This window comes from Chrysemys picta, chromosome 13 (genome assembly GCF_011386835.1).
Source record: "Chrysemys picta bellii isolate R12L10 chromosome 13, ASM1138683v2, whole genome shotgun sequence".
Lineage (NCBI taxonomy): Eukaryota > Metazoa > Chordata > Testudines > Emydidae > Chrysemys > Chrysemys picta.
This window is the reverse complement of record NC_088803.1, coordinates 29702405-29724967: the sequence shown is the minus strand read 5'-3', so window position 1 is coordinate 29724967 and position 22563 is coordinate 29702405. Positions and strand designations below refer to the sequence as shown.

The window sequence follows — 22563 nt, the reverse complement described above, 5'->3', positions numbered from 1 at the left end:
CCCACCTGCTGTCCCAAAGCATCTCACATCGGACCTAGAGGGAGAGTCACCAGGGTAGAAAGGAGAGCTCTGTTTTCCCCCATTCAATCTTTGTACTTTCTGCTGAGGCTACCAACAAAAATGTTAACTGGTGTCAATGAGCAACAACTTTCTGTTGCTACTAGTCAGCCTGGATCCAAACGGGTGATCTAGAAATGGTCAGATCAGTTCTCTGAGCCATGCAGTCCTGGGTAATTGGTAATCTAAAGCTACATTTGCTGCGGTTTGTCCGTTCTTTTCACTAGGGTTGTCTACATGGCTAGTTAGTGTGCAGCAAGGTAGGGTGTGAATGTACAGCACTATGGAGCTTTTCGTGCATGGTACCAAGGTCTATATGGCCAGTTAGTTCACAACAGGCTAGTGCGGTGTACATCTACAACCTGGCTTGCTGCACACTAACTAGCTGTGTAGACAAGCCCTGGAACAAGGCTATGTGCCTTCTCTGATGATGGCTCTCAGAAATGTGGGAAGACAGAATCTTAGCAACCTCCATAAAGGTTGTATGACCTTCTACAACCTATTCAAAGGTCATCTTCTTAAGGAACTGTAGAAAATAGAACTGTTGTGTTGTGAGAACTGCAGGAGGATGGGAGTGGAATTTTGGTTCTTATCCCCAACAGAAGTTCAGTTTAGCACATTCCTTCCTGAAATCCTTCCTATTGTGAGCTCTGCAAATAGCTCTTCCTAATTTATCATTTGTAGTGAGACGGAGCACTTGCTGATGGCATGACTGTATATATAACAGCACTGGATTATTAAAAGGCAAGGGCAGAACTCAACTTTACTCTGAGTGACTTTACCTCATCGAAGGCATTAGTCAGAGAAGATTAAAGCCGCCCACTTGCCTCCTAATGTTCTATCAGAAGGGTTCACTTTTTGGTCATAAAAATACCTTTTCAGAGATTTCTCTGGAGTTTCAGCCTCATGACTCCTTCTGATTTAATGGGAACTATATGCAAAACCTCATGCAATTCTAGAAATATATCCCTTAGGGACTAATTTTTTTTTTAAAAGGGGCCTCCAAAAATGTGCCTGCAGTATCCTCAGGTGCGCCTATTTGCATGTATAAAAACATGCATTTTGTTCATACAAAGTGGGTAATTGTGCAAAAAAAGTCCGTTTGCCTGTGTACATCGGTACATTTGAAAATGTTGGGGTTGCAAATTAGGAAGCTGCTTTGGATGTTTATTCCTTAGTGTTTGAATCAAGTTGTTAATATTTGGGGTCTTTTTCTTGCGTAGGTTTTAGTAAATGTTTTAACACTTAACAAGAACCTGAGTGAGAGTCTGTCACTGGGTCGGCTACACCCACAGCTTCAATCCAACATCCTGCAAGTTGACAGTGAGTATGGAGTTCAGCACTGATCTTGGTAGACTACATTTCTATCATGGCAAAAAACAAAGGGAATTTTCTTATACATCTGGGATTACTCTGCAGTCTGCCTCAAGGAGACATCATCTGTTTAAATGTACAATGCAGCTGGTGGGGAGAGGGAAGTCCATTTCAAATTACAGTGTGCTTAGGAATAGGGATTGGTGGGTAGGAGGGACAAATTTAAGGGACACAAAGTCAAATTTAAAATTCTAGCAATTTAGTCCATTTCTTGTACTCCTTCAACTTTCACCTATATGGGTGAAATTGACTGGCATTACTTGTTCCATGATTTCCAAATCCTTCTTGTCATTCTTGGTGGATGTGGGATCCAGCATTTTAGAACATTGTCTCATGCGCATCAAAGAAAGCGAAGGATTTGGAGATCTCAGGACAAGTCACCAGTTGGTGGATTTTGTTTCTGTAGGTAAAAGCTAAAGAAATAGACAAGTTCTAATTTAATGCCTTGAATTGTAAAAGGGACTATGTGTTCCCAGCTTTGTGCGGACTGGTTAGGATGATTCCTGGTGTGCAAAAAAGAGATGGCAAGTGCCATAGAAGAGCTGTGCTCTCATGTTATCCGTACATCCAGTTTCAGTACAGCCAGGAGACCTCCACGCAGAAACATCCCACAGAGCTGACCGTTTTACGCAGAAGACTTGCTTCCTGTTCCTGTGTCTGTGCATCGCCATACTTAGCCATTCTAAGTCTTCATCACATACAAACCGTCAAGTGTATATTCAAAGAGACAGTCGTTATGAGCTGGCATTTTTGAGCACCCTGCGTATAGGATGAGCAGTACTTGTACGTTATGCTCAGCAATGAGATATAATAATGACCATATGGAACTGAAACAAAACAATAATAAAGTATCATAGACATTGGAGATGGCAAAGATGTAGTAGGCTAACATTATTTTCCCAACCAATTTGGGATTGGTCCTTTCTGGCTAATCTCCAGTGCTTTGTCCTGTCCAAATGTCCCAAAGTGATGGGGTTACCCCCATCCCTCTAGTGAAGATTTTTTCCATAGTCTGGTAGATCTCACCATTAGCATATTTCCCCTGATATTTTTTCCTTTGCTTAATGTCATCCCATGCCTTTTAGCTACATCCCTTTATTCGCACCAATTCCTCTCCCTTCTTGGTGGTCACACCCTTCAAATACTCATTTGCCCCTCCATCATTATTTGGCCAAGCTATATGTGTTCAGTGTCTTCCAGTCTTTCCTCATAAAGCATTCACCTGGCTCTTAATAATTGTGTGGCTCTTCTCTGAAAACACCTCCAATGTACTGAGATCGTGGCACCACATGTATCCAAATGAATGAGGCAAGACCAAGAACATGTCTTCAAACTGGCAGTCCTTTATTATAGCCAGAGTCTTCATACACAGTGGTGCCTGCCTCTCCTAGAGCTAGCTACAAGCAGCGTTACCCCCACAAATACTTTTTCTTTTACTTTTCATTCCTCGTGCCCATAACTCCGCTCACCTACAACCTAGCTAGCAGGAAGAGGAAACCCATGATAATATCTTTCTGGTTCTCATGTGCTCAGAACTCTACCAGTCTAGATGTCTTTGCAGTGTTGCCAACTCTCCCAAGTTTATTATGAGTTTCACATTATTCAGTATTTTTCTTGAAGCTCCGTGTCCTGGAATTATGTAATTATGTGAAGATCTCTGCTTTCATAAAAAAAAAGCACCCCCCTCCCCAAAGTTTCTAGTCTTCATAGTTGCAGAGAAAAGCCTGAAAATGGGACTGGAATGTAATTTAAAAGCTCAGAAACCAGAAGACAATACAAAAAATCCAAAATTTACTATTTAAAAAAAAACTGCATGATTATTTTGTGGCCTGATTTGTGGTTTTTGAATGCTTCTCTACTCTAAACCATACTCTTACCTACACTTTATATAGGTATAGTTATCATGAGATTTTTACTTATCTGCTTAGTTTGTGGTGATGTATCCTGAGCCAATTTGCAATCACACTTCAGGATTTATATTAAAATTGTGAAAAGCAACAGAGGGTCCTGTGGCACCTTTGAGACTAACAGAAGTACTGGGAGCATAAGCTTTCGTGGGTAAGAACCTCACTTCTTCAGATGCAAGTAATGGAAATCTCCAGAGGCAGGTATATATCAGTGTGGAGATAACGAGGTTAGTTCAATCAGGGAGGATGAGGTGCTCTGCTAGCAGTTGAGGTGTGAACACCAAGGGAGGAGAAACTGTTTCTGTAGTTGGATAGCCATTCACAGTCTTTGTTTAATCCTGATCTGGTGGTGTCAAATTTGCAAATGAACTGGAGCTCAGCAGTTTCTCTTTGGAGTCTGGTCCTGAAGTTTTTTTGCTGTAAGATGGCAACCTTTACATCTGCTATTGTGTGGCCAGGGAGGTTGAAGTGTTCTCCTACAGGTTTTTGTATATTGCCATTCCTGATATCTGACTTGTGTCCATTTATCCTCTTGCGTAGTGACTGTCCAGTTTGGCCAATGTACATAGCAGAGGGGCATTGCTGGCATATGATGGCATATATAACATTGGTGGACGTGCAGGTGAATGAGCCAGTGATGTTGTAGCTGATCTGGTTAGGTCCAGTGATGGTGTTGCTGGTGTAGATATGTGGGCAGAGTTGGCATCGAGGTTTGTTGCATGGGTTGGTTCCTGAGTTAGAGTTGTTATGGTGCGGTGCGTGGTTGCTGGTGAGAATATGCTTAAGGTTGGCAGGTTGTCTGTGGGCGAGGACTGGCCTGCCTCCCAAGGTCTGTGAAAGTGAGGGATCATTGTCCAGGATGGGTTGTAGATCATTGATGATGCGTTGGAGAGGTTTAAGCTGAGGACTGTAGGTGATGGCCAGTGGAGTTCTGTTGGTTTCTCTTCTGGGCCTGTCTTGTAGCAGGAGGCTTCTGGGTACACGTCTGGCTCTGTTGATTTGTTTCTTTATTTCCTTGTGTGGGTATCGTAGTTTTGAGAATGCATTAAAATTGTGAAAGCACAACAAATAACAAAGCAGGGGGGGAGGTAGAGAAAGTCAGCGTTATATGAAAGGAACCAGGGAAGAAATTGCACTGTAGTTTATAAGGCTTGTACTTCTTGGCAGTTTGCATTTTTTGTTGTGTGTCTGTCTTGCCTTTGTAACTGTGTGTTCTTGGGGCAGGGACTGTCTTCTGTGTGTGTACAGTGAGGCCTCCAACTCTGGCTGGCGCCCTTAGCACTACTGGAATACAAATAATACATTATAGGGGAAATTCAGGTTGTGTCTCAGCTCTTAAATAATCTTGGTGCACAAAAATACATCTTAAATGATCAAAAACAACGAGTGATTTTGGAGGCCCAACTTGAGACTCCTGAACGGGGCCTTGATTTTCAGAAAGTGCTGAGCACCTGGAGCTCCAATTGCCTTCAACTGCCATTGCAGGGACGTGGCTGTTTGGAAAATCAGGCCCCAGTTATCTGAAGCACTCAAAACCTGAAGCACGCCAAGTAGGGAGCACTTTCTTGTTCCAGGCAAAGAGATTTCCACTTTGGCTTTACAGGCTCGAGAGCATCTCAACTTTTGACCCAAATCTCTGAACCCCCTGAAGTTCATCCATTAATACTTTTTGCCACACAGTTTATAAGGGGCATGAAAGACTTCTTCTCCTCTTGTGCTTAGGAAAAGGGGTGCTGGTTTCTGTCGGTTTTGTGAAGAATCTGAATGGTGCTGCTTCTAAACCTACTTTTAAGGTGGACTACACCTTTCCCCATACTCCTGTTTAATTCTGATAGCCCTAATATTTTATCCCAAATTAATCCCAAAGGCCTACAGTGAAGTTCTGTCTGCTGGATTTTCATTTTCTTGCCCCACATTTATCCTATCGTCAATTTTTGCAATGGCAGCAATTTATTTTCCCCTTTCGTTGAGAAGGAGCATCCTTCACATCCCTAAGTGATCCTCCTATATCTCCCATTCCCACCCACACCCTCACTCAAGACTGCCCACATTGACACTGCCCCATTAGATACTGTCTTTGTTGCTGAGAACTGGGTGTGCTGTCTTGAGACACTGCTTCTTACTAGGCCATTGAACTTGTACTCTTGTGATGCCTCTCTGCCTCCCAGATCCCAAAGAGTAGGACACTGATGGGCATGTTCATTGGCACAATGGATACCAGGGTCGGCAACCTTTCAGAAGTGGTGTGCCAAGTCTTCATTTAGTCACTCTAATTTAAGGTTTCACGTGCCAGTCATACATTTTAACGTTTTTAGAAGGTCTCTTTCTATAAGTCTATAATATATAACTAAACTATTGTTGTATGTAAAGTAAATAAGGTTTTTAAAATGTTTAAGAAGCTTCATTTAAAATTAAATTAAAATGTAGAGCCCCCCAGACCAGTGGCCAGGACCCGGGCAGTGTGAGTGCCACTGAAAATCCGCTCGCGTGCGCCTTTAGCACGCATGCCACAGGTTGCCTACCCTTGGATTAGAAGCTTAAGGTAAAAACTTGGAACTCATGCAATAATGGCTTCAATTAAAATAACAACGTCTAAAATCTTGACAGGTGAATTTCCCGAAGAAGATATTGAATTCCTTGAAGCCAGGGGTCATCAAGTATATAAAGTCGACGTGCTTTCCCTGGTTCATGGAGCCAGGAGAACCAACAACTTCATCATTGGTGTGAAAGACCCAAGAAGCATGGATGCTGCAGGAGCAACAATATTATAGCAACCTCCAGATGGTGCGTTCTTTGGATAAGGCTTTAAACAACAGCAACAAAAATTATGTGCATGTTCCGAAATGGCCCGGGGAGGAACGAGCAGTGTTTGCTGTGGGTTTCTGCATTGCTGAATAGACCTTCTGCATTTCCCATCTCAAACAATGCAACAGTGGCTTGGAAAGCCACAATACAGCCCTTTGATTTTGTAAAAAATAATTTGAGTTGTAATAATCTCAGTTGTTATTAAAGGAATGCTAGGAATATACTGTTACTTTGACAGTGCCCCGTTAGCGATTTCAGTCATTTCAAATACCAACCTTAAACATTTTAATTTAACCAGCAGAAACATTAGCAAAGGAGATGACAAAAAGAACAAAATATTTTGTGCCAAACAGACAATTGCTGCTGTTGCTGTAATTTTCAACTCCCTCCTTTCCCGGGCTTGACACCCTTGTCTCATATAAGTCAATATATAATACAGATTGATGTACTGGCTCTAGGCAGTCGTACCTGGAACTTCAGGGATTTCTTTAATATTCCCCGTGGCTCAGCTGATTTTTACTAGCATGGATATTCCTATATTAATTCCCATTCATGCATCACTACACATCTTTAGTACCCTTATGTCTCCTTCACCCTCAATGTTTTGACTTAATTTATTGCATAGACTCATTGGGATCTGGACTTGGAGTCAGACTACATCTACACTGGCAAAAATAGCACCCGTAATTCACCACTGGTGCCCCCAAAAGAGAACCACGGGGGATGGCCACAGTGCAAGTTGTAGTGTAGAAAGCGTTCATGTAGAGTCAGGGCTTTTTTAACACTGTCTCATCTAACCCTGCTCTGAAAAGGTGAATCCCTTGATTTCATGAGCACCACTTCAAACCAGTGCTTAGATGCTGTTGTCGTGGGTGCGTTAGAAAACGTAAGTTATAGAGATAAGACAGGAAACAAAGCAAACACTACTTACATCTTTTTTTTTTCAGTCCCCAACATCCAAGACAGGTTGAAGGAAGCGTTCAGCATTTGACTTGTCAATAAAAATGAGGAAATAAAAAGCATGATCATGATCATTGCACAGATTGATTCTGGTCACCTTTGGAGCACCTCCTTTTCTTTCCACCAGTAAATTATAGCCAGTCACCCAGCACTTTAAGATTTTTTAAAATGATTTTTGTCATTGTTTTCACAGCCTATCGTGTACTGGTTTCCTTCATGATGTTAATATATCTATGGCCACTGTACATATTGTATATGTATGTCTGCTTATGGTTGTCTTGGTATTTCATGTGATGCTTTTATGAAAAGAATTCCAGATCTTCTCACCCTGGAGAGACCAATGGGCTAGAATCTTGTGAATACTGTTTTGTTTATATTATACCAGGGGTGGCCACACTGTGGCTTGCGAGCCACATGCGGCTCTTTGACCGTTATAGTGCGGCTTGCAAAGCCCCACCCCCATTCTCCACTTACCAAACTGGGGGAGGGGAGCTTGGGACCTCTGCCTTGTAGCGGGGTGATGGGGTAGGGGTTTCTGCCCAGTGGGGAGGGGGCTTCAGTCCTGCAGAGCACACCTGCTGGTCTCGGGGCTTCAGCAGGAGCAGGACTGAAGCCCCGAGGCCTGTCAGGTGCATCTTATGGGGATGAAGCCCTGGTCCCCGGCAGGCGTGCCCTGGCTCTCAAACTTCTGAAGATTGTCCTATGCAGCTCAGAGGGTCAGTAAGTTTGGCCATCCCTGTCTTATACCTTTTTATGGCTCAAGTGCGGTTGTATGGGGAGGAGTATGGGGAGGAGTATGCTGTATCTTCTTAAGGGGATCAATGAACTAACAGATTATCAAACTAATAATTCTTTGCACTTATGTAGTTTCTGTTAGCCGAGGATCTCAACATTTTACAAACGTTAACTAATAAAGTCACACCACACCCTGTTGAGGTACGAAAGACATACCAGAGAGATCCCTTTCATGCACTACTGAAATGCAGACACCTCTAAGGTAGGACAAGGTGGCTATTAAGCAGACATGAATAAACTAAAATATTTTCCATCACAAATCATAGAATCATAGAGTTAGAAGGGACTGCAAGGGTCATCTAGTCTAACCCCCTTATCTAGTCTAATTTCCATGATGACTCAGTGTGGGTCAGTTATCAGCCAAGTAGTACTGCAGGAGAAAGGAGAAGTGCTGTAGTGAAAGCTGCATACCGCATTCATAACACTCTGCATGGTTTGGAGCAGACTTTGTAAGGCTTACTAGGGAAGGGAGGGAGGCATTTTTGTGCATTGATCCTCATGGGTTGAAATCTGGGATTTTTCTAGGACAATGACAGCAATGATCTGTCCCCCATATATGGAGGTTTACTGAACATGATTGTAAAACAAGTGTTCCAGGAATTGTTGTTTATAGTGATCCAAAAGAGTGCACATTACTTTACAGCTCAGTTGGAAAGATAAAAGTCCTATTTGCAAATCGAATTCTTCTTTTCACCAGTATAGTTCTGACACTGAGCCCTGAAGGACAATTTACAAGTAAAGACTCTGGTTCTGATCCATCAGAGCACTTAAGTGACCCCAAACCTGGAATTTCAGTAGGATTATTCAAATGTGGTAAAGTTAAGCATTTTCCTAAGTGCACTGTTGGATCAGGGCCTATACTGGGAAGGTGAGAAAATTAAGAGAAGCAGGGAGATGGTATTATACCCAAAGGCCACATCTAACAGAAACAAAGGCCTTATGAATAGTTTCCTATTCACTCTGGTTAAAAAGTGGTGTCAGTATAGCATATATTTGACAAAGAGTCACTTGTCATTGAAGCTTGGTCAGAAAATTTCTACTAGGACCAGCATCTCTAATCTTGGTAGTCAATTTAGTATGGCAAGATCCATTGAATTTCATTTTAGTTCATTTCATTTTAATTCTACTAGAAAATACATAGTATTGCCTCATGTACAAATGAGACAAATATTGTGAAATTAAAGGGCCATATTCTAACCTTAAAAAACAAATTCTGCTTTTAGGGACATATATGTTAATATGCAGTAATTCCATTGACTTCAGTGGACTTCAATTTGCTACACCATGAGAGCAGAATTTGACCCTTAGTCTTTATGCAGAATTCAGCCTTGATATCACTGGGGAGAACACACAGAACAATAGTATGACATGGCCCGAAGACAATTGATATTACATTTTAGTAAAAATGCCTTTACCGTTTGTATCGTGATCTTGGAAGTGACTGAAAAAGCAATGCAGGTCAAACTCTTTACCATCCATTTACAATGTTGTAAAATCAGAGTAATACACTAATGTGCATCAGGAATACCTGAGATCAGAACCCGGCCTTGAGTGTCGAGTCAATTAATTAATGATTTCCCACAGAAGCTCAATGCAGTTAATGAATGCAGCTTCAGAGCAACATTTCAGTGGTTTTAAATACAGTAGTGCATTTCTTCTCCCAATTGTGCCAAACACAGACTGCTATGTATAAAGCTCTAAAGGTAAGGATATATACAATGGGTAAGAATGACATCAAGCAACTTGTGTATGTGTAACAATTATTTTGTTTTACCCTACATTCCCTCTTCTGTTCTGGAGAATCTGTTCTCCCAGTACAGCCAGTGTTTAATTTGTAATGAAAGGGGCCGGGGCTCAAGTAATTTTTTTACATTCATAACAGGTTCAGCAAGCCCAGAGGTGCTGGGACTATGAACTGCCAAGCCTAGAGGTGCCAGGGCTCAGCCTGGGCACAATTTAAGCATTGAGTACAGCCAAGGTCCACTGAAGAAGGATTTTCGGCCCAATTTTCCCCTCACTTACATCAGTTTCACACCAGTGCAACTCCAGGGACTTCAGTAGATTTACTCTGGATTTACATTAGTCTGAAGGATAGATGAATCAGGCCTCTTAAGCTTAACTAGATAAAACTCATAACCTTTTCATAGAGGACAAGATTATAGCACAAATCAGAAATAAGGTGTTTTTTTTTTTTACCTATTAAAAGTCTGACTTAGTGGGAAGTGCTGCTATAGTGGCTGAATGTTTACTTTGCAATGGTTTTGAGAAAGTTCTATACATCAGCAAAGGGTTTCTTGTTGTTATAGGCCAGAGAAAGGAGCACATTGGGAGGGCAGCTTTCAGAAGGAGTAACAGATTGTCATGATCCTTAAAAAAAAAAAAAAAAAGCCTCTGTGGATAGGGCAGATGAGGAGGCTCAATGGTGGAACCTCCAATAACAAGGCTATCTGCCAACATAGAGCCCTCCAGTGTTCAGCCCTTGTGCAGAAGGGAATGATTTCCACAAGGATACTTAGGAGGGAGAAAGTCCCTCAACGACAGTAACTTCTTCCAGCCTGAAGCCCTTCAAGATAAGGAGGAAGTTAATCTAACTGAGGACAGTCCTTTAGCTTAGTACAAATCTTCCACAAGGGGGTCTCAGACCACCAGCTGCAAGAAAACTTCAGGGAGCTGGTTCCTCTAGCATAGCTAAACTATACTGTGCCTGTCTCTTTGGTATCTACATGTCATCTTCCTTTTTCCTACCTAGACAGAAGTATGTGCAGAGTGGTAAGAAAGCAATTAAAATCTCATCAAAACATGTCTGCTCCCCACTCCCTCTCCCCATATTTGTTAAAGAGACCACGTACAGATTCTAGACTAGGAATCACTTTTTGCAGTTCCACTGTGGGCATGGAGCGATTAAGTTCTTATAACAGAATTGTTACATAGTATTTCATTTTGGAAAATCCATACATGGTCATGAATACAAGTGTAACGATGCCACATTTATTGTACAGGATCATTTTTATTTGAAAATACTGACCTATGAAAATGCATTGTAATCATAGCCGTGAGTTTGATTGTATTGAAATCACATGTATTTGTGCATTTTTTCACATACAATGAAAAAAGGCTGAAATAAATGCAGTTTTCTTTTTGTATTATGCACTCACGATGTACTTGTTTCATCCTTTATAGTGTTCTATTGATAGATTGCATTGTATTACTGTAGTGCCTAGAGGCCCAAAATTGCACTAGGGACTCTATGTACATCTACTGAGAAACAATCCCTGCCCCGAAGAACCTAGAGCTCAGCGTATTTTATAGAAGGAGCCAGCACAGTAGCCCCAGCTCCAAACATCCCCAATTTGGGTCCACATTTTGCGGCTCTACTTTTTCAACTAAACGAAGTAAGATTTGGTTTGAAAGGTTAATATACCGTATGTGCACGTCTATTTCTCATATCACGTATGTCTTTCCAGTGGTGCGGTACATTTGTTTCAAATATAAAAACAAATGGTGTGTGTCGGACGTGTTAAAGGGGATACTGCTCTTAACATTTTTTAAAAAGAAATATTTATTCTTTTCTTACAAACAGGTGAGAAAGAGCCTCTCTTAGGACTATTCTCAAATTTCCCTCGTAGGCTACACATCCCTGTGGCCATTCTTAAAAACACTGGGCCTGCTTCTGATCTCACTCACACCTGGGTAAATCAGGAGTAACCCTACTAAAGCCAGAGGCTCAAGCAGTGCTCAGCACAGGAACAGATGGGAGGAGCCTTCAGCCACCTTTGTACCTCTTCATATTTTGGGTCCCTTTGGCTCAAATTAGAACAGCCTCAGGAGTGAAATTCAGCTACTGGGGGAAAGCAGGGCAGCAGCACTGAAGTGACACCATTGGCTAGACCTACAATAGAGAATTGAGCTGGTCACATACAACTGGTTAAAGGACAGATGACTTTGTCCACACTAGCCATGCTGAACCATTTTGAGAAGCTATGCATTGAAGCCCCATAAACACACTAGTGTTTTCCTAAAGCACTTCAGTTGCAATGCATTCTGGGAATTTGTCCCACAAGGCACAAATCACTGAAGAGGTGGCCTGTCTGAGCATAAAGAGGTGCTGTCGGGAGTGAAACAACCAGTACTGCTCCTTTCACAGCTGCCTCAGCCTGTAAACCTCCTTTAGTTCACTGACAGAACATCTCCTTTCTCCCTCCCCCGCAAGCAGGGCCGGCTCCAGGCACCAGCTTAACAAGCAGGTGCTTCGGGCGGCCAAGGGAGAGGGGCGGCACCTGCGGCAATTCGGGGGTGGCAGGCCCCTCACTCCCTGTAGGAGCGAAGGACCTGCTGCCGAACTGCTGCCACCAATCGTGGCTTTTTTTCCCCCCCCCCCAATTGCCCCGCCGATCGCAATCGCGGCTTCCTTTTTTTTGGGGGGGGGCGGCAGAAATGCTGGAGCCGGCCCTGCCCGCAAGTAATTTCCCCTCTCCTCCATCTCCTTATAATTCCCCCACTTAAAATCCCTCTGACCCTGAGCCTCCTGCAATGGCCCTGACACCCGCTCAATGTGTCTGCAGTTGATGAATCACATTTGATTTGCTGGCTGCAAATATTGGTCTGACAAACTAAGATGAAAGTCAGACTGTCAACCAGAGCCCACAGCTGGACTGCCAGCTACAGATGCTTTCAACATAGTCCTGCATTGGGGGGGTCTCCCATTCAGACCAACCCCCTTCACCCTGATGCCACCTCCTCCCCGCTTCAGCCTTGGGGAACATGTTTCCCCTCACCTGCATGGAGAAGCTGATCTCTGGATTCTTTGATGGAGAACTGGTTCTTTGTAAAAAAAAAGCTGCTTAATCTTAATCATATAGTGTTTGCAGGGCCAGCTCCAGGCACCAGCCCTCCAAGCATGTGCTTGGGGCAGCACCTGGAGGGGGGCGGCGCTCACCCGGGGAGAGCGGGGCCGCAGTCGCGCTCGTTGCCCTCCTCCCGGCACTCCGGCACTCCGGCTGGTCGGGGAGAGCGGAACCGCGGCTGGGCTCGCTGCCCTCCCCCGGCGCTGCGGCCAGCCGGGGAAAGCGGGGCTGCCCTCCCCCGGCGCTCTGGCCGGCCGGGGAGAGCAGGGCCGCGGCCGGGCTTGGCGCCCTCCCCTGCCACACTCCCCGCCGGGGGGGTGGGGGGGGTGGTGGCAGGAGGCTTTTTTGCCAGAGCCGGCCCTGAGTGTTTGTGCCAGCTCTGGCCTTCTTTACAGGGATATACGGCCCACAGGAAAAAGTATTTTACAGAGCCCAAATTAGACAATAATATACTGTAAAGTGTCATCCCCTACTCTCTACAAGGCCCCAATTCTTTAAGATGCTAATGGCACTCAAAACCTCACAGTTGGACTCTGATTCTACGTGCCATTAGACATGAAGCTAGCTTCTCTACATATACAAGCCTCCCAGGGCCAGATCCTGAAGTCAGAGCACTTACATGATTAGCTCAAAGGGTAGAGTGATGACAAATCATCACACATAGTATCATACCGTCAGTTAAACTCTTTCATTGAAAAATAATGCATCTGGCTAATTATTACTATTTATGCATTGATAATGTGTTGGGTGCTAACCTAGACACATAAATTACAACAGTCTCTGCCTCAAGGAGTTTGCAATCTAGACACAAGATAATAAAGGGTGCAGAAGGAAACCTAAAGAAGGTAGGGGGTTTTTGTTTGTTTGTTTGTTTTAAAAAAAGATTCTAATCTAACACTTCATTTCTTTCAGTGTGGGCTGGTTTTGTGGGGTTGGTGGAGATTAGAACATGAAGAGGGACTTCCCACATTGGGGGCAGCACAGAAGAAGGTATGAAGACAGGAGTGGTAAAAGGATGATTTTCAGACCCTAAAGAGGTCCGGTCTAAACTTCAGTATAGCTGGTTTCTCAGGATTGTAAACTTTCGATGTGTAAACTGCCTGAACAGATAGGAAATTGAATAAAACAGAGCACAGGGAGCTGCTATTCTTATGAACAATATTCCAGGCAAACAGGAAGTCAGTGGTGTAAAATCAAATGTCCCTAAAGCTCCTCTTCTTGTCAGATTCTGAATGTGATACCAGACACCTCTGTGTTCCTGGGGAACCAGGGTGCAGTATCCAGCCAGACTCATGAAAGACACCCCCGCCCCCCCAGCCTCTGCTTAAACCAAAACCCATCAGAAAAAAAAAACTTGCAGAGAGCAGTGAAGGGGGTTGGGAGACACACCTAGACCCCTCCTGACAAGGGTGACAAAATTAAGACATCTCCATTAGCATACAGAATGAAGAGCAAAGACTACTCCCCCAGCCTCATCTGCATAAAAGATGGGACAGGAAGACATCTCAATTTACATACAGAATGGAGAACAGGAAACCACACTGAATTCTGGGACCAGAAAAAGCAGGGAAGCACTGCATCCTGGGAATCTCTGCTCCAAATGCTAATGAACCTATGCCTGCACACACACCCAGCTCAGCAGTTATCAGACCAATTCTAGTAATGAATCCTTAATTAATATCCAAATACTGAAGCAGCATAGTTGCATTGTGAGCTCCCTGAAAAAAAACACCACCCATAGCCAAGAGTGATCAGCTCCTATTGTCTAGTCTAAAAAAAACCCTTGAGTCATCAGCTTACCTATAAACAAATCTAGTGTTCTCCCTTGAACCATTGTATTTTCTCTACAAAAATCCCTACTCACCCTCTAGTCAGGGTTCTGATGCTTAGATCCACACTATGCATCAGTTTCACTGGAACTCCATCTCCTGACTGATCGTGCTGGGGGCTCTGCCTGTCTCCAGCATTCAAAACCCTCAGCTACCACCATCATCTGGGAACCCTGACCAGTTCAAGCCTCATGGAGTGGGTGAGACCCCCCCTCTTTTTCTCTCTCTCTCTGTTTTCCTTTCTACCTTAGGTATTAACCTTTAATCATGTATATTATGTTGGTTTAGTCCTCCTTGTGTAGTTATTACTATTATTCAATAAATAACTTCTATGGTTAAGTTGGTTGCTTCTCTCTCTCTTGCTGAACTTTACTCGTTTGTGTTTTTAGTTCCCCCATTCACTCTACAGCAACGCTTCTTTTACCTAAGGTAAAGATCCCTGCAGCGCCCAAAATACTGTGGGGTTTACTCATCGAGCAGTTTACTGCCAGTACAATTGTGTTGGGGGAGTGGGGATAGGGACGTGCTAAATTTGGGACGCATAAGGGTAACAGCTTGAAAGTGCTGTTTGACCCAGTTCATGGAGCCCAGGGGCATATAAGGAGAGACAGCTTAAAAGTGCTGCTTCCTCCAGCCCAGTGAGTCCAGAGACATATAAGGGGTCAGCTTGACAGTGCTAATTAACCCAGTCTGCTCAGACTTGCTCTGTTAATGTACATGTGGGTGTTCATCCGGTTCTGGGGTGGGAGTAACCTAGCCCTAGGGACCCTAGGTCCTGCAAAATAGCTCCATTGGGAGGGGACTTGCAGAAGGAAGAAGTAGAGCTCCATATGTAAACACAAGTGACATAAGCAGTACATTGACAGGATTACAGAACCCCCTTCCCCAGAGGAGTAACCCGAATAAATGAGCATACCACAAAGTAATGGGCAAATCTGGTAACAAATGAGGCTCCCTCCCTCTTTTCTGCTGAGCTGTCAGAAGGAATCCCTTCATAGTGAGTTTTCCTTCATTCTTCAGCAGGCTGTAGGCAGACAAAGGCTCCCAGTATGACCCAGAGGAAAGAAACAGGTACTAAAGCCCAGATCCTCAAAGGTGCCTAACTCCCAAAGGCCTAGTTCCTTTAACGATCAGGGCCCAAAGGACTAGCTGAACAAATGTTCTCCAATGAAAAACACTAAGAACACACCTCCAGAAAGGGTGTTGACTGGAGCTGTAAGGCCCAGATCCACAATGGTAGCCAATGATTTCAATGGAAGTTAGGAGCCTAAATACCTCTGTGGATCTGGGCCCAGGGCCGCCTGGGGGGGCAAGTGGGGCAATTTGCCCCGGGCCCCCCCACGAGAATATAGTATTCTATAGTATTGGAACTTTTTTTTATGGAAGGGGCCCCCAAAATTGCTTTGCCCCAGGCCCCCTGAATCCTCTGGGCAGCCCTGTCTGGGCCTAAATCCCTATTTGAGTCTTGGTTGCCTGAGAATTCCTGAAGATCTGACTTCTGTTCCCAATGTCACAGATGTCCTGTATCACCTTAGCACTACTTGTATGAATACAGGTTTGTAGCATTAGGCACAAAATCCTATAGCTGCTGATCTTTCAAGCTATTCTTCATGGGTAGACCTTTATCCTTTGCAAAGACTCACTGAAGTCACTGGCTCTCCACACAAGTGCAGAGATCTGCCCATATGGAACAGCTTGCAGTACTGAGGACCTACTAATTAGCTACATACACACACATTTTAAAAATCCCCAATGTGATCTTTGACAAGTCTAAGGCCATGTCTATACTAGCGAGCTTACAGCGACACAGCTGTACCAATGCAGCTGCACCACTGTAAGATCGCACGTGTAGCCACTCTATGCAGGCGGGAGAGAGCTCGCCCGTTGACATAATAAAACCACCTTCAGCAGCAGCGGGAGCTATGTCACAGGAGAAACTCTCCCGCTGACTTAGCTCTGTTCACACCGGTGCTTCTGTCAGTGTAACTTACGTCACTTGGGGTGGGTTTTTTTCACACCCCTGAGCGACATAGGTTATAGTGACAAAAGTGATAATGTAGACATGGCCTAAGTTTCTCAGTTTACCCATCTGTAAATCAGAGCTAACAATACCTACCCTGAGAGATGTTGTATGGCATGATCTAATAATGTTTATTAAGTGCTTTGAGATCCTCAGAGGGAAGCATTATAGTTATTTAAATATTAGAACCTACTAGTTTTCTGTAAAGGTTTCCGTTTTCCTTTACAGCCTGGTCCAGGAAATGCCTTTTGTTTATTTGCAGAATTGGTTACAAAACCAACAGCATCCTAAGTCATGAGGTGTGAGGCAAGTCTCAGTGGTTTGGAGTTGGGGGGGGATGCTCCTCAAGTGAGATACATTTTAGGGCAGTATTTAAAACCTTTGTTGTTGCACTGAGTGGGAGGGAGATTTTCCTCTCATGTAGATACACTGTAATTAATGATACAATTCTGCTATAGGGTGTGGTGTGTAGTTATCAGGGGTGCCTATCAGGAGTGGTACTCTCCTCAAGTCTCACTCATTGGTAGGGGAAGGGCTTTTAATGTGGGTTTCATTGCAAGGCCTGGCTTACAGGGTGATGGGATTTGTGGTGGGGGTCAGACCTCTCAGCAGAGATGGGGTGGGAATCTCTCATAATTTCAGGCTAAGTGCTTCCCTTGGGCGTGAAGGTGGTGAATGGGGGTGGTGGTGGTGAGTTTTGGGTGACTGGAGGTGGTTGTGGAGTGGTGCTATCTCCATGGAGAAAAGGAATGATCTTCCTTCCTGCTCCTACCCACTGTGTGGGACTGAGGGGCCCTCCCAAGTAGCTGGAGGGGAGGTCCCCAACTCAAGGGATGTCTTTGATGCTGAGGAGGGGGCATCCCAGTCTCTCTCAATGGGGGATGGTGGTGGTGAGTTTCTCCACTGAGGTGCCTGTGGGAGGGTGGAGAAGGACAGGTATCTCCTACTTTCAGCGGTGGGTGGGATGATGCTTTCCTGTGAGGGTGCCGCCCCAGTCTCTCTCAGTGGGGGGGAGGTCAGGCTGTGCCCTGGGAGTGTCAGGGGTCTCTCTCAGTGGGGCGGTCAGACTGTGTCCTGGGGGGGGGGGGGTGTCTCAGGGGTTCACTCGAGGGAGTCAGACTGTGCCAGGAGCGGGGGTCTGGTGGGTCAGGCTCTCAGTGGTGGGGGCAGACTGTGCCCTGGGGGTGTCAGGAGTTCACTTGGGGGGCCAGACTGTGGTCTCGGAGGTCTCAGGGGGGCAGGCTCTGAGTGAGGGGAGTCAGGCTGTGCCTTGGGGGTGTCTGGGCGGGGCGGTCAGGCACTCGGGGGGATGGGGTCAGGCTGTGCCCTGGGGTGTCTGGGCGGGGCGGTCAGGCTCTCGGAGGGGGGGTCAGGCTGTGCCCTGGGGTGTCTGGGCGGGGCGGTCAGGCTCTCGGGGGGGGGGGTCAGGCTGTGCCCTGGGGTGTCTGGGCGGGGCGGTCAGGCTCTCGGAGGGGGGGTCAGGCTGTGCCCTGGGGTGTCTGGGCGGGGCGGTCAGGCTCTCGGGGGGGGGGGGGGGGTCAGGCTGTGCCCTGGGGTGTCAGGCTGTGCCCTGGGGTGTCTGGGTGGGGCAGTCAGGCTCTCGGGGGTGTGTGTGTCAGGCTGTGCCCTGTGGGTGTCAGGCTGTGCCCTGAGGGTGTCTGGGCGGGGCGGTCAGGCACTCGGGGGGATGGGGTCAGGCTGTGCCCTGGGGTGTCTGGGCGGGGCGGTCAGGCTCTCGGGGGGGGGGGGGTCAGGCTGTGCCCTGGGGTATCTGGGCGGGGCGGTCAGGCTCTCGGGGGGAGGCAGGCTGTGCCCTGGGGTGTCGGGGCGGTCAGGTTCTCGGGGGGGGGGGGCAGGCTGTGCCCTGGGGTGTCTGGGCGGGGCACTCAGGCTCTCCCCAGCTCTCCGGCTCAGCCGCGCGCAGAGCTAGGCAGGGCAGCAGCCGTGTTGTTGGCGGAGGCGCGCGCGCGCGCTGTCCTGTCTCGCGGCGCGCTCCCACTCGGTCACGTGCCCTGGAGGAGGCGGAGCTGTGGCCGGGCTGCTGTGGGTGTCCTGGGCGCTTGGCAGGGAGCGGGCCGACCCCCTCCCCCGGTGCGACGGGCCCAAGGCCGGGGCCTCAGCCCGCTGCCAGCCGCGGACACGGCGGAGGCTCCCTCAGGTGAGGGCGGGGCGGGGCCGCGGGATCGGGGGGAGTAGGCCTGACAGGGCCGGGGGGCGGAGGCGGGGCCGGGCCGGGAGTGTCAGCGGGAGTGGGCCCGGCCCGAGGAGGGCAGAGGCCGGGCACGGAGCGGGGCTGTGCCCGGAGAGCGGGGCCGGCTCGGGGGGGCGTGTGCCCAGGGCCCGGGAAAGGGGGGGGGCGTGGGCCCGGGAGAGGGGGCCGAGGCCTGGCCTGGTGCGTGGGGACTGGCCCCGCTCTTGCTGCCCGGGCCCGGCCCCTGTGGGTAGTGGGGCTGGGCTCTCCCTTGGGCTTCACGCCTTGGGGGGGGGGGGGTGCCTCTTAGATGGACTAAAGGCGGGAATTTGTAAAGGACCCTTAGGGCGTTGGGCACCCTTCTCCTGTTGAATTTCAGTGGGGCTTGGGTGCCGAACTGCCTTAGGGTCCTTTGAAAGTCCCAGCATGTATAGAAACTGCAGGTCTGAGATGGGGCTGGCCCCCTGCACGTTGCCCCAGCAATGTCCACACCTGTGCTGTCATGGTGCTCCTGGCTCCCTGAACAAAGCTGGCTCCATTATTCACAGTTAACAGCTTGACCAGGTCTGACCCAGAGCCACCTGGGAGATGAGGACGTGTGTCACTTTCCTAGCATTCTCTGTATGTGGTTAACATAGCACTATAGTTTTGCAGCAAATTTGGTATGTTATGTTTGTGAATTGGTATAAGTCTTGTCAGTCTGTCTACTGGCTTTCTTACATCTGCAGTTTGTAATTGTAATCACAGTTTAGTAGGAGAGTGTTGAATCTTGAATTGGCTAGACCGTTCATGTTCATATCATCACTTAAACTTCAAAGAATGTAGCATTGCTGGGCTGGTCCAGATTGTTCGACCCTCAAATCCAATATCCTGCCTTTAGTTGTGTCAGTGACCCTGTCGCATATGGGGATTGGTAGATCCTGTAACTTTTTTTACTTGATCCATCATCCTTCCTATTTCTAATTTCTGAACAAATGCAGGCAATATTTCATGCATTTATTTTAATCCTCCTTCAACCTTTTAAAAATAAATTAATAGAGCAACTTTCTGTCCTCTTGTTGTGAGTTCTGCATTATTTTTAAAAAGTGAACTGTGTTAAGTGACCTGACTATAGAAAACGGTGGGTTCTGGGTTTCTCCGATTTCATAGGGGTGTCCTGCCTGGCCAGTTGTATCCCTGTTCTGGTTATGACAAGTTTAATTTTTGTCCTGTGAGCCTTGTCTGGATTTTAAAGTTGCATATTGCACACTTTAATTAAGATGCAAATACTTAGCATAACTTAAAGTTTAAAGGGAAAATATCTGCGCTTCACCGTTATAGAAAAGTCTGCATCTGTTATCATAATGGTATTACACCCACATGAGCATTTTTCATTGTAGCTTTACAAAGGTGATATTAAGGTAGCCAGTACCCAAGCATCATTCTTCATCCTTCACAAATGGAGAAAGGCCACAAAGAGTGAAATGATCAGAAGTGGCCTCTAATTATGGAAACAACAACTTCTGGGTGCCCAACTTTTAGCCATTTATGGTCTATTTTTTTGGTTTTGTTTTCCAGAGGTGGTGAGCACTTTGAGCTCCCATGGACTTCATGTGGAGCTGTGTGTGTCAACACCTCAGGAAAACAGTTGATGTTTCAAGTCAGGCACCCAAAATTTGTGGTTGCTTTTGATAATTTTGGGCTCATTCCCTCTACAGTTACACAGTAGAGCTGGGAATAGAACATAAATCTCATGACTCCTTAGGTTACTACCCTATCCATTGAACCATATTGCTTCCTTTTAACATTAACTTAGAATGTCCTGGCTTTACCATCACATTTTTGCATGGTAATTCTGTGATCCTAACTTTTGCCACTAAGGTCATATTTCATGGTTTCTGCACCATACTCTGGCTTCTGCTCACAGTCCCCCCTCAGCAGACTTCAAACTTACCCTAGAGAGAAACCTGAAGTTGCTGCTTCTGTGGGCAGTAATGCTCTGTCTGACAAACTTGCCCCTCAGTAGAACTTACAAGCGAGAAACTGCCTATGGTGACTTTGCTGCTTACGTGGTACTCTTACATTAATAACAGTGGCAAATCTGATGCGTATAGTTACTTACTCCCTTAAAAACAAAACAAAAAAACACCTTGGAAAGCCAGGCATTTCTAAACTAAGATTAAACTTTCAATGGCCTAAACACTTAAAAATGTGGAACTGCACAGTTACATTTCAACAAACAACCTCAGTGCTGCCCTGGACATTGTGCATGTAAGGTAAGTAAAAGTCTGAGTAAGACACTGAGTTGACACCACTAAACCCTGTATACCTTGAGTATGCATGTTTAAACATATTAAAACCAGTATATTTTGTCAGTTCATCTATGGACCTTAAAAAGTCTATAATATTAGACATCTTGTACTAGATCCACTGCATTTTAGGTAATGGTTTGAATCATAGTTGAGTTGTGTAGGTGTACTGGGTTTGTGATGTGTGCAGCAGCAGGGAACTGCACTGTTGAGGATACCAAAGGGTTAATATGACTGTAAGATTCTGATATCAGTTGGTTGTATTTGGGAAAGTGGGATTGCACAGGTTGTTGGTGTGTATTTGAAGTACAGTAGGCAAGATGCTTTTGTTCCTGTCTTACCCCAGAGAGACTACATTATTTAGAAGCTAATTTGTAGTTATATAGGTTGTGCCCGTGGTGAATTTGTATACATGCTAATATGTAGAATATTGGACAGTATAGTACTCAACACTGAAAATGAGTCTCATACCCCATTATATTGTGTGCAGGCATAAGGTTGTTTGATAACCTTTGGGAAGGTTGGGGGAAGACTGGCTTGAAACATACTAGACCTGATAAGCCTGAGGCCAATACAAAAGATGTCAATGAAGGCACATCATCAAGGTCCAGAGGGGCAGCACCCTGCTGAGAAACCAAGCCGCCCACCTCCAGCTGCTGTCTAGATAGTAGGGGTGGTCAAGCATGTACATTTTCCATCTCTGCTTCATAGGACACTGACTTCTCCTTCCAAGTGGTAACCTTTTCAGCTCTGTGATATCTAGAGTAGCAGTGCTTCTTGCAGAAGGTGTGTTTTGGCAAGTACTCCTTGGACTATGTTAGTTTGTAATTACTTTTTTAAGTATAATCCAAGGTGGTGTATTAAACTCATGAAGCTCTAACTATTTTGGATCCTGACTATCTTTTAAAATCACTCTCTCTCCTTGTGTGATACTGCTGGAGTTGAGAGATCAGCCAAGCTTCTGATTTAACAGGAGGGCTGGTGGTGGCAGGATTTTTAAGGTGAGATCCTTGTCTCTTGAATTCCTTCCAACATATTGGTCCACCAGAGCTCAATTTTTTTATTTTATTCTTTCAATGCGGATGCTATTATTGGTGATGGTGTTTTTTTTGCAGACCCCCCCCATCCTTTGCTCTGGGTGCCCGTACAATTAAAATTGTCAATATCCTACCTTAATCCAAAATAACAAAAACATGCCCATTCCATCATAGCTAAATTGCTAACTCCCTGGTTGCACCTAGCAGTAAATACATTTACAACAAATATATATAATAAAGAAAGGAAAATAGTGGAACATTGCAGTGTAACTGGAAGGTTAATGCATCTGAATGGATTTAGAGGGTGTTTGAGAGTGTAGGGGAATGCATGGATAACACCCTGGTAATAGCTGTCTCCTTTTTTTATCATGAGGGAGCTCCAGATTAAGTGCCGCAGTTTACTTCTTTTGTGGCAGTATGACACAGAGAGGAGGGCTGTCTCTTATATAACCAGGT

At 45.6% G+C, this 22563-nt stretch overlaps 2 protein-coding genes across 10 annotated transcripts in view; both read left to right on the top strand.

The window, feature by feature from the left end:
• Positions 1-11048, top strand: part of GGT7 (gamma-glutamyltransferase 7) — a 53482-nt gene extending 42434 nt beyond the window's left edge. For 3 of the 4 annotated variants that reach the window (XM_005295380.4, XM_024105085.3, XM_042858264.2), the window contains exons 14-15: positions 1281-1380; positions 5946-11048. In XM_005295380.4, the coding sequence (XP_005295437.2) occupies positions 1281-1380; positions 5946-6109 (264 nt within the window). In that variant the 3' untranslated portion in view covers positions 6110-11048. The remainder of the gene's footprint in view (positions 1-1280; positions 1381-5945) is intronic. The other variant, XM_065565746.1, reaches the window with a different exon arrangement.
• Positions 11049-18565: 7517 nt separating this feature from the next.
• The window catches only part of NCOA6 (nuclear receptor coactivator 6), a 94910-nt gene continuing 90912 nt past the window's right edge, over positions 18566-22563 (top strand). For 4 of the 6 annotated variants that reach the window (XM_065565741.1, XM_065565742.1, XM_065565738.1 and 1 more), the window contains exon 1: positions 18566-18749. The gene's annotated coding sequence lies outside the window, so the exon portion shown is untranslated. The remainder of the gene's footprint in view (positions 18750-22563) is intronic. The other 2 variants (XM_065565744.1, XM_065565739.1) reach the window with 2 other exon arrangements.